Source organism: Nestor notabilis, unplaced genomic scaffold (assembly GCF_000696875.1).
Source record: "Nestor notabilis isolate BGI_N333 unplaced genomic scaffold, ASM69687v1 scaffold2569, whole genome shotgun sequence".
NCBI classification, from domain to species: Eukaryota; Metazoa; Chordata; class Aves; order Psittaciformes; family Psittacidae; genus Nestor; species Nestor notabilis.
Window position 1 is genome coordinate 82,106 of NW_009944847.1, and position 15,440 is coordinate 97,545.

The 15,440-nt window shown below is 40.0% G+C and overlaps 1 protein-coding gene across 1 annotated transcript in view; it reads right to left on the reverse strand.

Moving 5' to 3' along the window:
* Positions 1-15,440, reverse strand: part of AGPAT4 (1-acylglycerol-3-phosphate O-acyltransferase 4) — a 68,118-nt gene that overhangs the window by 12,421 nt on the left and 40,257 nt on the right. The window contains exons 3-5 of the mRNA XM_010022590.1: positions 11,236-11,397; positions 8,877-9,030; positions 2,082-2,224 (exon numbers count right to left, since the gene is read on the reverse strand). Of these exons, the coding sequence (XP_010020892.1) occupies positions 2,082-2,224; positions 8,877-9,030; positions 11,236-11,397 (459 nt within the window). The remainder of the gene's footprint in view (positions 1-2,081; positions 2,225-8,876; positions 9,031-11,235; positions 11,398-15,440) is intronic.

Here is a 15,440-nt window from a genome sequence, read left to right on the forward strand (position 1 = left end):
ACAAGAGAAATTGAAGAATATTAAATACTTTGGCTCCCATGAACAACACTTACATTACACAGACAGATTATCCATCTGACAGGAGACTCACTACATTTTCCACCTTTTCTTAATTTGTGGTAACAGCTCCCAGATCAGCAAAGTATAGTTTGCTTCTAGAAACCTTCAGTTTTCAGATGTATCTGAAATTGAGAGATTTAGATTTCTGAAACAGTAATGCATATGTTTGAGCTCACAAGCTCACTTTCTAGATAAAGGTTTGCAATTTTCTGTTTCCAAAAAAGGGTTTGAATTAACTAATTTCTTACCCGACCTATAGAGTTCAAGGCTATATTTAATCAGCTAGACATTAGAGATTAAAACCGAACTATCCTTATATGCAGGGTAAAGTACTCTAGTACTAACATTTCCCATTCCTACAATTTTTGTTACATGCAGCTTGGTTGGATAATTTCCAGCAAAACAGCTTCTATCACTGGAAAAACCTCTCTTGACAAAACAAAGATTTCATCACATTACGTGAATTTTGGTCACTAATCCTGCAACAGAAAAATTCCCCCTGTCATCCTCATTTAGGCATGCTAATAGCAATACTTAACAATTTTACATTTTTCAGCATAACATACATTTTTACTAATATCTATTAAAAGCAACATCAAATTAACCTCCTTCAGCACAGGAGAGAGCACTTTTACAGTCAGGACGCTCCTGTTTGCAGTTAATAAATAAAGAGATGTGATAATACTGATTTGTTCCTTTCTTTAAGAAAGTCATAAGATGACAAACATTAGACATCAACACAATTTAAGCAGAGACTAACAAGAGCACCCAAATTTTGCAAACTTCTCCTTAGTGCAACACCAGCAGCACCTCAATAAGCAAATATGGAGGATTTTGAAGAACATCTATAATGGACCCCAATTAGTTGCCAAAACAAATTTTGCCATAAGGTTTACCATTTACCGTGTCCTTAAGAGCCTTTCAGGAAGCTCAAAAGGACAGAAGGGCAAATAGCTGACCTGAGTTGTGAAAAGCAATTTTCACGCTCTACCGGACTGACTTGCAGCAGGCTGGAAAGGCGTAAAGGAAGACAGAGTAAGATGCACACCTCTGCAGTGTTGGAGGAATGGCCCATGCAGGTAGGGCCAGTTGCTCCTCCATGAACACTAGCCAGCCAGGCCATGTACACCAAAGAAAAGGCTATTAGGCTGAGCTGCCTATGAGAGCCAAGTGGGGGTGCAAGTTCATGTTGCATCCATGAGGAGTCAAGATAAAATTGCCTTTTACCCTTGGGCAAAACAGTTCTGAAGAAAATGTTTTTTTCAAACAGGAAGAAAAAGGGAGGTAAGAAAAGGTCACCCTACTTCACTTGACGTTGGTACCCAAGATAAACCACTTGGACCAGCCAAATATAGCTATAAAGGGGTTATGATGAACTCCTCATCACTTGTGGGATCACTTCTAGGGTCCTATGTTCCAAACCTAAACCATCACATACCCTGAGTGCCTGCATCATGGGTGCTGCTGGTAGAACCTGTCATGGAAAATAAGGGCTTTGGAACTGGCCCTTTCCCATTAGGATTATGGGAAACCATTGGAGTAACCATCACTACAGAAACATTTATTATATAGAATCCAGGTAATTTTCTTTTCATTAAACAACCCCTTTCTGGGTAGGGAGGGAGCAGCAGTCAAATACACTAACAACTACATCAAACAGTCCTGAGCCTGACCTCCACCTGAGTGGGAACTGTTGTGGCAGAGACAGGTATAAAGCCACTCCATCTGAACACTTAGTAGATGTTTGGTATTCTGGCCAAGTGAGTGAAAAGAGGTCCATCCCACTGTTGCTGCTGAGCTGACAAACAGACACACAACTGAATAAGAAAATAGCAAAAAAATCCTGTAGACACTCACAGGGCCCCCAGATATTTATAGTCACAGAGCTTTACAGGAAACCCTTCCCATCCCATATGAGTTTTTATCTGCAGTTGTGTGAAGCCAGGTTGGTAGAGATTTGCTATCCACTACCTACTCAAAAATACTTCCTTATTTGTGCAATTGTGATTGCAAGTACATACTCCTGTATGGCAAAAAGGAATTAAAACATGGATTACTTGCCTTACATATAAATCTGCATGATATTTCTTTCCATTTAGAACTCCCAGCAATGTTGGATTCTCATTATTTCTAAAATTGAGGGTAGAATCATAGACTGCAGAAACTACAAGAAAAGAAACAGGTTATGTGATTACTGTAGAATGGAAATAAGTCATTCTCTCTCAAACAAGGAGCATATTTACATATGAAGTCATCAGCAATAGCATCATAGTTTGAGCTGTCACCAAGGCAAAGATGACAATGGAATATTCAACATGCAGTTTTTATGAAGCCAAATAACCAGTGACCCTTTCAGGAATTGCATCAGCAGAACAGAATGGTTTGCTCTCCACCCTTGTCTACCACCAGGTGCAGAATGTTGGGCCACAGTGAATACGGTTACTGTTTCTGGCAGTTAATGTATCCAGGACTGAAAACCTATTAGCTTTCTCAACTTGCTGTGAATGACCAACTCCTCTCCAAATCTGGATAAACAACCAGGCACATACACACTTTAATACTGACTAAGAATGGGTGAAGTGCGTGTGAGGCACATCCCACAGCAAGAGGGCTTAATGCAACTATGAATCACGATGGCTCAAAACAACCTCCCCTTCATGTTCATTACTTGGTAACTGAGACACTTGCTATACAGCAGAGACATAATAACAGACCACATCCTGTGTAAGCTGGGCTGCTGCTGTGAAGACATGCAGCAGTGAGAGATATAGCATACAAGTTCCACAGAACAAAACTGCAACCAAGCTTTCAGCCTTGAGAACTTCGTCCAGTTCAGGACTGCATGTAACAGTAAAAATATTTGCAATTGTTGTTCATAGTTAAACTAAGACAACATTAACAAGTAGTTTCTACAGAAAAAATGTTCACTGTTTTAAACCACGTAAAATGCATCAAAAAAGTTTCCCTGAAGACATCCTTAGAGACGCTATTTTCCTGATGTCACGAAATTACTAGATAGCAATTCATTTTCTTGACGCTGAAACCAATTGCAGATCATGGTATGAACACTGCGATCAATGCCAGCCACAAAACTTTGGTAGTTTTTTTTTGGTCACAAAAGCGACTAACATGCACTTCACACATAGCCTGCTGCATTTTAGGGTTTCTGCTCTGAAGTTCTGCATTAACAAACACTGAGATGAACTATTGTGAGAGCTCCTGACCCATCTAGGACAGCCTTTTATTACACAGAACAGATTTACTTTTCGTTTTGAAACCTCTTTAGCTACAAGAGATAACTACAGCTTGGTCACAACAGTCACCCCCAGAAACTCACCACATCATCTGTTATCGCAAAACAGAATTCATAGTGCAAAACAGAACACAGCCTGGCTTCAGCTCTGCAAAGAAATCCTGAAAAGAGCCCAAAACCTATCGCTGCACACAGACTGTATCCTTCATTAACAACTCTATTCTTTTTCTACTACAGTTAGGTTTTCAGCCCAAACTCAAAACTACAACACGTAAGTGAAAATCTGCTTCAAGCAAACTACTCTTGCTGTACAACGTAAGTAGGAAACTGTACTTTGAATAAACTACCTCCCTCCATTTTTAAGCTGCTTAGTGTAGAAAGATTTTACTAATCTACTCTAATTTACTAATCCTATGTAATTGAAAGAAGAGCTCAATTTGATTTATACAGGGTAAGCTTCTCACTTTATTCTTTAATAGCCTGAGTTTATTCTAATGACAATAGGAACACAATAAAGTATGATGTACACAGCACTTGTTCTTTCATCAAGAAGACATTTGCATTTGAGTTTTTATACGGATTGGGTGCTTGTTCAGACACATTGGAAGATGCTTCTCTTGTTCTGAAAAACTTCTGCAGAAGTGGTCAGGAACATCTGTATGTGCTGATGACTTTACACAGAGGTTTTTTTTCACTCCAAGGCAAAAAAAAAAAAAAACAACCAAAAAATCCATTCCCATTTTTAACCACTCAGCAGTTTGATATCCAGTCCAGTGCTTTTTAATATCACACTGACATCTTTTGGTGCGAAGCAGTGCTAAATCCAGGAAAATGAGAGCATTTGCAGGAGTAAACAGACCTCTGTCATACCCAGCTAGAAAACAATGAAGACTTAAGCTTCTGTGTTTTGAAAGTGCAGAAGAACAACAGCAGAAGCATCAAAGAAAACGACTGCATGGAATTAAAACCTGCTGGAAAGCTTCCACAGCCAAAGCAGCACTAGCATGCTGTGTGACACACTGGGGTCGCTTTTCATTAAATGTGTATTTCGTAATTACATAATTAGAATAGCATATCTCATGAATGTCTCATCCGAAAGCTGAAGAGTCCAGAAATCTTATGCTCTAAACCAAGTAAAAAACTCTACAGCATCTTGACAGCAACGCAACTGTCTCACTCTCGGAGTAATTTAGGCCGTGTTGGAGAAGTTGTGCTTCAATTGCAAAATAAAATGTTTTCTCAAAGAAGTCATCTTGAAACATCTTTTTAATTAAAACCCAAACACAGTTCAGTATTTGGAAGCCTTTTCAAAGGCTCAGAACAGATCCTAACTGGAAATAAATTTTTTCCAGCTGAACTGCTATTTTCTGACAAAAAAGTCTGGGGTTTTTTGTTCTGTTCTCTCATCTCTGTCCAGCTTTTTTTTTTTTAATATATCTTTAACTTTTGGTTCCTTGTACAGCATTCTGACAGACAGCTATGTATTTGAGAATTTAAGATTTCTTAATTTGAACCCAAGAAATAAACTCTCTAGAGAGGATTTTTCTTACTTCAACTGTCCTCTTGAATTTCATGCATTATTTTGTGGGCATGGTAGATTATGCCAGAACAATCATCTGACAAATAGTCAACGAGTATGCCCATATACAGATTCATACTAGCCCCTCATTATCTGAAGTGAAGACTGGGAAAGGGAGAGGAAGAGACAGTGAAATTCACTGTACTGCTAGTACAACAGCCACCTTGACACAATCCTTTAACACTTAATTGCTCTTGGTCAAAAAACACTTACCCTCTTAAACTTGGTACCTTGCTCAGGAGGATGACCAGAAGCCTCGCTAAACACTGAAAACTCCAGGATGAAAGTGCAGCTCATGGGGAAAAAACTCCAACACTGCAAAACCCCCAAACACTGTCATATTGAACTACATGTGCTCATCACCCTGGAATTTATTCTCACATGTTGCCTCTTGGACAGTAGTTCCCAGCATACACAACTGGAGGAAAAGGTTGGCAACCTGAAGTTAGCTACAATCCACCATCAGGCACATTTTCAAATACATGGCTTAACTAAATCAAAACAGCCAAAAGAAACTGCCTGGTACACAGCCAGGCAATAAAAGTAACAGTTAAATATATCTCCTGCAATATTTATTACATTTATTTTTACTGTAAGTAATGGATGAGAGTTTTATAAACAGATCTGTATTTTCATTTGCTTCCATGAACTGTATAGGTAGCAAGCTCTAAAACCTAACACCGAGTTATTAAGACAGCAAACAGCTTCTAGAAATGAAGTTCCTGGGGACTGCATCTGTACTAACAAACTGGTAGAGATGGCCACTGATAAAAATATCAAAACAAGTTCAAAAAACTATTAAGAGCACTCCTTTAAGAATCAAACTATGTGAAGAGATCTGAATTTGTGAAAGTAAGTCTCTGAAGAGAAAAGAATTCCATTATCACTTATAAAAGAAACTAGTTAGGAGGGAAGGTTCTTTTCTTGTTATTTTGTGTGAAAAGTATTTTTATCTTGTGCTTATTCTGACAGTATGGAGGCAGTTTCCCATGTATGCACATTAAATAAACTCCTTCTGAAGCTAAGTTTTTCAAAACAGATGGACTTGTCAGATTGTCACCAGTGCCTGTTTCCAGCATACACAGAACTAGTGCATCAGGTAGCATTAAGAGTTGACAAAAAGTTTTGAAAAGGACCATATTGTGCGTGAATTACAGCTACAGCCATGGAAACCAGCATCCATCCATCCTATAGTACTACAGCCTCACAGGTTGAATCACACCCTTGTCAGAAAGGAGGAACAAAGAATAAAGAAAAAGGAAACGCTGACCTCTTTGTCACACCCAGCTTGGAAGTGGATCTGAAAATTTGGCTTGCCTTCACTGCTATGTCATGCTGCAGCTATCTCCCTTAGTGAGGCACTCCAGCCACCCACCACCCCCTGCAGAAGAGCAGAAGTGCATTAGCCTAAGTGGCAGGCCCCAAAATAGGCTCAGGCAGCTCTCAGCATCAGTCTCTCACTTTCAGACATGCAGGAATACTCCACTGCAGGCTTGCCCACCAAAATGGATGTGAATAGTGCCACAAGAGATAGGTTAGCCTGCAAGAGTCATGCTATTAGTCATTAGACATGTCACTGAAAGTTATGAACACCTGCTTGTTTGCTATTGCTGCTTCTGCAGACAGAGCAGCAATTCAGAAGTCACTCTGATGGTGTTTGTTACAAGTAATTTGAGGCTGTAATAGAGGAAAACAGTCACTGACTGGTCTGCATTATAAGGCAGGACGTAACAATGAAACTCAGAGGATTTACAGTGAACCAGTCAAAGAGTACTTTGTACAAGGTAAATATTCGAAACAAAAATTTGCCCAAATTATTACAGCACACAGCTTCTGCATATACTGACACCTGAATGTTACTGCTTATAATGTGGGTACCAAATGTCCATGCGGGTTAACAGAGATAAGTGGTCAAACCTCATCAGTATACATGCAAGAAAGGAGTAATTTCTAGACAGAACTTGCATTTCTAGATTACGGACTTTCAAAACACGCTTTCATCACATTCTCAATTCAAGAAACATTTCTGGACTTCCTTGTTACCTGCACATATGAATGTTACAAGGAGCTCTGTTTACAAAGGGCTTTCAAATGCACCCCTTGTCTCTAAAGGAGACAAACATATTGTAACCCACACAGTAGCTCTTATTATCTCCCTCTTATGGCAAACAGCGACAAGGCAAGAAAAGCAACATACCCAGTAGATTTTGCAACAGGTCATCAGCTGTTTCCTCAGGAATGTTTTTTCAACAAAAACTATGAGAAGTTATGATTCTGTGCTTGTCCCTGAACCCTCACAGGGAAATATTACCTTATTAGCTGTACCTTATTTGATCTAGCAAGTCACAGCTTCTGGACTGAGGTAGCAACATACACTTCTCTAAGTATATGAGTAATCCAGAAATCTCAGGCTTCTTTTTCTGAAGGTATTTCAAATATTTAGGATCCTAAGAAGCTAAGTTACTGTAGTGTATTACATGAATGCCCAAAACTTTTTATAAAGGTCACTTGTGTTCCCTAAAAATGTTTCCTTTTAAAACATTTTCCCATGAATCAGCTACTTGTCCACAATCGTACCATGTTTTGCTTGCTTTACAGAGTAGTGAAAAGAAAAAAAACACCAGAATAACCTGTCCCTGATTCCCAGCTCAGGCATCAGAGGTCACAGAGTTTTGACTCAGCTCTTCTTCAGTGTCTCAAGTCTACCTCCCCCCACCCTCAGCAAAACAGTCGCCTGTATTCAAAAGGGAAGGTTAAACTGTGCCCCTATGGGCATTGCTAGATGCTGCAAATAACATTCCTCTTTTTCATATACCAGAAGAGACCCAACCTATGCTACCCATTCTGGGGGTGGGAAGTTGCGGATGCCTGGCAAGCTACAATAAATAGTGATACCATCTACCTGACTTGCAAGAGGGTATGTAGAATTAAAATAACAGAGAGCAAGAGAGCTGACTGCAAGGCTTTTTTCACAGCAGCTATCCCAGATATGCCACATGAAAACATGTCTTCAAAGACGAAAGAGGTTTTGACATTAATTTCAGTCAAGCTAGAACATTCTCTTCTAAACCACTAACCACTTCGTCTTTCTTACATATCAGCCTTCTAAAACAACACACAAATCTACCAAACCCCAAAGATACTGTAGCACTATGGCTAATTAGCACTATCTTTCCTTTGTCCATGAAGTACACAGTAGAAGACTTTGGTGGATTTTATTAGTCAAAGAAAATCACTTCAAAGGTATGCATGCCATGTTGTTACTGATGTTACTTTAGAGTTGGCAAATGAAAGTAACCAGAAATAACTGGATGGTGGGAAGTTCAGCACAACATTAACACAGAAAAACTTACTCATGCTCTGTAATGTAGAAATAATTTATTTTAAAAATGATTTATAAATTTCACCTACATATATCTTCAGTTGAGGTCTACTCTTACCCACCTCCACAAAGAAACTAAAGAGTGTATCTATACAGAAATTACAGAATAGGTTTTGATTTTAAAATACTGCTGAGGCAGACATTTACCACAAGAAAATATTTAAGACACTGCCTCAGATTCTCTAGTGATGGGTTTGCTTCATTTAGAACAGGATTGCTTAGTAAATACTAATACTGCACTTTGACAACAGGTACAAAATATGCAACCTGAGATCCCCTGATACAGAATCACAGTAACAGAAACCAAAACAAAAATGGGAAAAAAAAAAAACAAAACCCCAACAAAAACAACCCCCCAAAAAAAAACAACAACAAAAAAAAAAAAACCCACCAGAAAAAAAAAACCAAACAGCAACCAAAAAACCACCAAGGTGCCCCAGGACTTTGTTAGTAAAACCTAATCTTTGCAAGCTAGTGGAAGAAAAGTCAGAAAGGATCCCAGGGATCTTCTGTTAGGACACATGCTACAGGGAAAAGAAGAGCAAAGTGACAGCAGTTAGAAGAAACAGCCATTTACAATTGTTCCGTGTGACTTTCCTTACCTACATTTCTCAAACACTGCACGGTGACAGCAAATCCTTTCGTTCGTGGCAGTAGGTGATATTTGAGCTTGGGCAGGCCTTTGGCTTCAGCTACCTGCATGCTAATCTGGTGCTTCTGTTCTGTGAACCTTGTGCCCTCGCAATGAATCAGAAACTAAAAACAAGAGAGAACTACAGTTAGACAGCAGCTCACGTCTTTTATATGTGTCTGACCAGAGGAGCTTCTAATTCCCACCAACACAGCCCAAATGAACACTGCTAGCAGGGACACCTCTAGCCAAATATACTTTTAGCCAATTTAATTGCCCTGAAGTCTCAACTGCCTCCCCCCCCAGCCATCTTCTGGTTTAAACTCTAGCCTTTACGCTTTAACATCTGCTCTGCTACTTGTTATCAAAATGACCTGATTTCTCTAAATGAGCCACTCCGTCTTTAATAAGACATTAGAAAACACTCAAAACATACCTCCTGTTGCAAATCTCTCACTGACAGTGTAGTGTTTGAGTGTCATGGTATCTAAAACTTGGTAACTGTCTAAATCAAACATATTTCTAGGAAATGCTTCAGTGCTCAGCTTGCTTCCCCTCCCTTCAACCTGTTTGCTTTCACTATGGCATCAGGACTGCTGACAACTGCAGACAGTAACTACTATGCTAATGACAGAACTGGTAAGAGATGCATGGCAGTAGATGCAGGACAACTGAAAGCCTCATCCCCTTACGAGTGGAAGTGCTCAGACATGAACAATTCTGATTTTGCCACTGGCAGGCAAGAGAGAAGAACAGACAGATCTTTGGAGATTTACCACTTGCTCATCTGCTTTCTGCCAAGCCTGAATGTAAACTAACACATCAGAGAGCATTGCCAAATTGCAGAAGCTAAGTCCTTATAACCCACAGCAAAGATTTAGGCAACAAAGAAAGGCTTAAGAAAACTAGCCAAGCAGCCAGCTTCAGTTCCAGCTCATCAGTAAAAGAGCACTTTTACTCATGTATCACGTGCATAATGTTAAACAGCTAGATGAAACATACAGAAACTGATGAGAATATCCTTCTAGCCCACCTACCATGCTCTGTCTTTCTACATTCCCAGGTTCTGTTGCTGTGCCTTTTGACATTATGTTACCATACAAAGGCAAATTAAATCTCCACACTGCAGTAACACCAGGCGTACATTAACAACTGTATGTCTCATTACAGACACAGCTCCTTCTTAGTAATCCCTCTACAAGAGTATATAAAGAATGATGGCAGTTTGTGCTCACCAATTACAGCTGAACTGCCTAGGTGTACAGAAGGGCATTCAACACCTTTTAAGAGTCACAGAGCATAGGCTTTTTGAGTTCTCTCCCTGTGAGAGAGACTGGAATTAGAAACTAAGAATAGTCCCTTTGCTGAACAGCCTCCTGCCTGGAAGTCACTAATTGTTATCGAAGTACAGAGCTGTGTTTCGATTGCTTAGTGCTCATTTAATCAATGACAATTTAAAAAAAAAAAAAAAAAAAAAAAAGATTGAGAGAGAGAACATCTACATCTTCATTAGAAAACTGCTTCCTAAGCAATAGTTTCTGTAGGCCCTTGTAAGGCTGCTTAAGTTACCATTGCCTTTACTGAAACCCTCTCTGACCATCACTAGCTCACAAAAAGTAGGATTTTTCTGAATACCGAGAAGAGAAAAAAATTCAAAGGCTTTTCATTCCCTCTAGGACTAGGAAATGCCAGACAGGCTTCATGCTAAAAAAATGATGGTGATGCAAAATGTAGCACTTTCCTGTTACTGAAAGATGACTCCAATCCTCTCCTTGTTAAGACAGCCAACAGCCCCAGGGACCACTTCTCTGACCAGGTACTTATCTGTGGCTTCCACTTCTACTGGGCCATGTTTGACCTACCACCTTTGCAGGAATGAAAGAATCACAGGGAAATGGAAGGAGAAAATAATAGTATGAACTCTGCAATTGAAGGTGAGAGGGAAGCTTAGGTAAAGAATACAGCTAAGGTGTTTCGATACAACATTGTTGCATGCATCTGATACACTGCCATGAACCCCTGCATCTACCCCTCTCCAGCCCCTGTACTTAGAGGACTACAAAGTTTACTAAATGACTGCAGTGGAGGTATTTTTGCAATAACATCTGTAGGGCTCCACACTACAGAGGAAGAAAACAGACAAGACAGACTATTACACGGGAAACTCAAGAGAGAGTTCAATTCTTAGAAAGTACTCTCCTGGTACTGCCAGGAAGCTCATGAATCAGAGTTCTTGGGAGCAACCTGGTGACTGTCACATATTGCCCATGCCCTTCATCCTACTCCAAGCACTACAGCACTTCACACTCCACTTGTTAGCCATCACTCACCCAAAAGTTTTCAGGGTAGTCCCGGAGATTCATCAACTTCTGCGTGACTGTTTTCCGATCTTCCTCCCACTTACGCTTGCAGAAGACTATCTCCAGGAAATACCACATCCAGCCAATGATGGGCATGTAGGAGAGCTCCTTCTTTGCAAGCACTTTGGCACTCTGGAAGACAGAGTTCAAGCAACTGAAGCAGTTACACCACTTAGAGTTCTCTGTGGGTATGACGCATGAACAGTTAGACACCAATATATTGATTCATACTGACCAGTCCCAGTTTTAACAGCAGCGAAACAAAGAAAAAGGTTTTCTCATATGATAGAATAGTCAAATCTAACCTCAGAGATCTGCGTGAAAGAAAACCTTAAGAATTAGATATATGCATGTGTGTGTTCATATGTTTGTCTATGCTACCCAAACCCTGAAACTCAAAACACAAGGCAAATTCCTTCAAACACCAAGGAATCCATGCAAAAGACCTAAACAATATAAAATGAAATTCTTAATTCAAGCAGACCCTGGGCAGTAGCCCAGTCTTAAAGGACTCAAGTTTCTTTAAGATATCTTGCAGCTAAACTTGTCCCCAAAGCTGAGACATCTCACCATGACAAAAAAACCCCACTATTCTGAATGAGAAGCAGAGTGACAGAGCCATTGCCGAACAATATGTTGATGCATACACATGGTTTACCAACGGAAGAAAACTTAAACAACACTAGAAACAACAGCAATAGAAATACATCATTTATGTTTAGGTTTGTTTATGGAAGGGCAAAAATACTTACACTAGCTATCTGTCTTATATTTCACTTTGCTATTTAATGAATAAAATGGCACATGTGTGCATGTGTATATAGAAATTGTTGCTTTGGTATTTCCTGCAAAACAGTGACATTTTCTTAGAGGACAGATGGAGCAATTACAGTCCAGTTTCTATCCATGATATCATTATAAGCTATCCCATCGAAGTGCTCTGCAGATGGGTTCCAGGACCTCACATTTGATTAGCAGGAATTATTTACTGGTAAAAATTACCATCAATAGAAATTATTTACTTCTATTTTTTTGGTCACTGCTGTTCATTTGTTTACTAGTGGAAGAGAGTTGACCTAATTTTTTATCTCAGCTCATTTCTCTCATCTGTTTTTCTCCCCTGAGAAGGAAAATACCTTAAATAATTCAGCTATCTAAAAGCTCCTAAAACTGGAAGGCAAGTAAGTGCACATCACATAGCCTCACTAGCAACTGTTACACAGAATCAGACCAGAAGATGACATGAGACAATTCCTTCTCTCAGAATGCAGGAACCATCTCTGTCAAATGACTAAACACTTTGTAATAAAGCGCTCCCTCTTGATCATTTGAAAATTTCAGTGATGGGATGGCAGCAACACCGAGCCCAGCCTCTCTTCCAGCTCCCCAAACTGGCCACAGTGAAACAGGCTCTCCTGCCACCACATTCCTTAGGTCTCTACTTTTCCCCACACTACTGTTTTTCCTTTTCTCCGTTACTCTTAATACAAATAATGTTCTTATTTCCAAAATAAATGTAAACAGTCCTAGCATATAGCTTTAAAAGCCTCCAAAGAACATTTTTTGTTGTAGAACACCTAGTATAGCTTCCATTCAAAGCCCACAGACCAGTTCATATGCTTTTCCGTTCTTCTCCCCTCTACATGCCTGAGGAAGGCAGCTGAGACAAGAAACTTCAACTGATGCAAAGTGGTTTTACAGCTGACCAGGGAGGCCTAAAAACTTAGGGAACTGCTGCCCACCTGAGGCACAAACAGGCCAGCCATCATTCACAGCTGAGAGCAAGCCACTGCACAATGAGGTAAACAGCAACACTGTCAGCCCCCCAAAACAGAAAAGAACTCATGCTCTTAAACTTTATTTACAGTAAGTATGCAGTATCGTAAGACCTACCATAAGTGTGCTCTTCATAGACTTCCAGAGCACAGAGGCAGACTATTATTCCTCCCTCCCAGACTTTAAAACACAGTAATCCTAGTCCAAAAAGCAAGCTGAAGTCACTATTTCACCAAAGCTGTTTTCTAACGTTGGGTATATTTTTAAAAGCATGTGAGTTAAACAAGGGGCCACTGTCGTTTTTCTTTCCCCAGTGAAACAAAGAAATGATGCTGTGAGCGAAGGTGTCGCGCAGCACAAGTATAACCACAACAGCAGAATAAATGTCCCAATTCTTCCCCAGGGCACATTCTTACTCGTTTTCTGTGCCAACTCATTTTTAAAATTTAAAAGCGCTCTTCTAAACATGTGAGAGTACAGCTCCTTAGATGCACATAAAAAGAAACTAAATCACCTTATGCTATTTTGTGCACCTCATCTATCCTAGGAGTAGAATGAAGGCTAATGACATAGAACTAATTAGAGAAAGGAAACTCCTCAGTGCATTATACTGGCAAGACTGCTCTGGTGTGGGAGGAATACATTAGGCCTCCCCTCAGAAGCTACCATCTCTCTTACAATAACCAGAGCTACAATCTGTTCTGTCTCAGTCATCTACTCATGCACAGCTCCCGTGTAAATATCTGAAGGGAAAAATGCAGCTCTAGTTCACTTTGGCCACTAGGTTCTCCTTTACCAAAGTGCTTTGATAAATACATGACAATCACCTCTAACCTTCAACTTCAGCTTGCTCAAGAGAATGAATTTCATTTTAAAGTGCTGATGTATTCCATGTAAACTGCCTTCTTGAAGGAAGCAAAATATTTTCAGTGCTCAGAATGGTGCAATTCCAACAGATGTTTAATGAAATTACCACTGGATGGGGACAACTTGTCTACAGTTAAAGTATTTTAATCTAGGTTAATTTCTTCTGGGCAAGTTTGTTTAGATGAAAATACCCATGAAGGTCTCATTTCGTGAATGACTGCACTAACATCATATTAAAAAATTTACTATTACAAGCTTACTTTAGATGCACTGGTACAGCTATGCTGCCACAGAAAGAAAACCTTGATTTATATGTCCACCTCAGTTATTCAATACTTCTTGATCACAGAATGCAACAAACAGCATTAAATCAACCTGCAAGCTGAGGATGTCTAAGAAAATTTGTTCCACAGTTTCAAAACAAATTCATTGTAGTTGTGAACCATTAGCAGCAACAATTTGCCTTGTGAGTGATTTTCTCTCCAGGCTGCCCTCAGCACTGGCATACTTTTGATGATTCTGTTTGCTCTATTTTTGAAATACAGAATTCATTCATATTATACTTTCTGGGACATCAAGATGGAAAGATATGTTTCCTTACCCCCCAAAGCCATTGTTCCAGAAATTTAGTTAGGCTCCTACTTTCTAATGCTTCATATTGAATAAAACTCTTCAGTGATGGAAAGGTGACACAACAGTATTTTGGAGGGTATATGCCCAAGCATATGCTAAGATGCCATGTTAACCACAAATAATAATGCAGTTTTGGCTGCCTACATGAACAATTACATAATTTAGAATAATTTAGGTTGGAAAAGACCTTTAAGATCAGGGTCCAACCATTAACCTGTCACTGCCAAGTCTACCACTAAACCACGTCCTTAAGCATCACATCTACATGTCTTTTAAATACCTCCAGGGATGCTGACTCAACCACTTCCCTAGGCAGCCTGTTCCAGTGCTTGACAACCCTTTCAGTGAGGAAATTTTTCCTAATATCCAATCTAAAGCTTCCCTGAAACAACTTGAGGACATTTCCTCTTGTCCTATCACTTATTATTTGGGAAAAGAGACCAACACCCGCTTCACTACAACCTCCTTTCAGGTAGTTGTAGAGAGTCATCAGGTCTCTTGTGAGGCTCCTTCTCTCCATGCTAAACAGCCCCAGTTCCCTCGTCTGCTTCTCATGGGACTTGTGCTCCAGACCCTTCGCCAGCCTTCTTGTTCTTCTCTGGATATGCTCCAGAACCTCAATGTCTCTCTTTTAGTGAGGAGCCCAAAACTGAACACCGTATTTGAGATTTGGCCTCACCAGTGCCGAATACAGGGTGATGATCACTGCCCTGACCTGGATGGCCACAATATTTCTGATACAGGCCAGGATGTTGTTGGCCTTGACCACCTGGGCACAAGCTGGCTCATCTTCAACCGTCTGTCAACCAACACCCTCAGGTCCTTTTCCACTGGGCAGCTTTCCAGCCACTCTTCCCCGAGGCTGTAGCATTGCATGGTGCATGGGGCTGTTGGGCCTC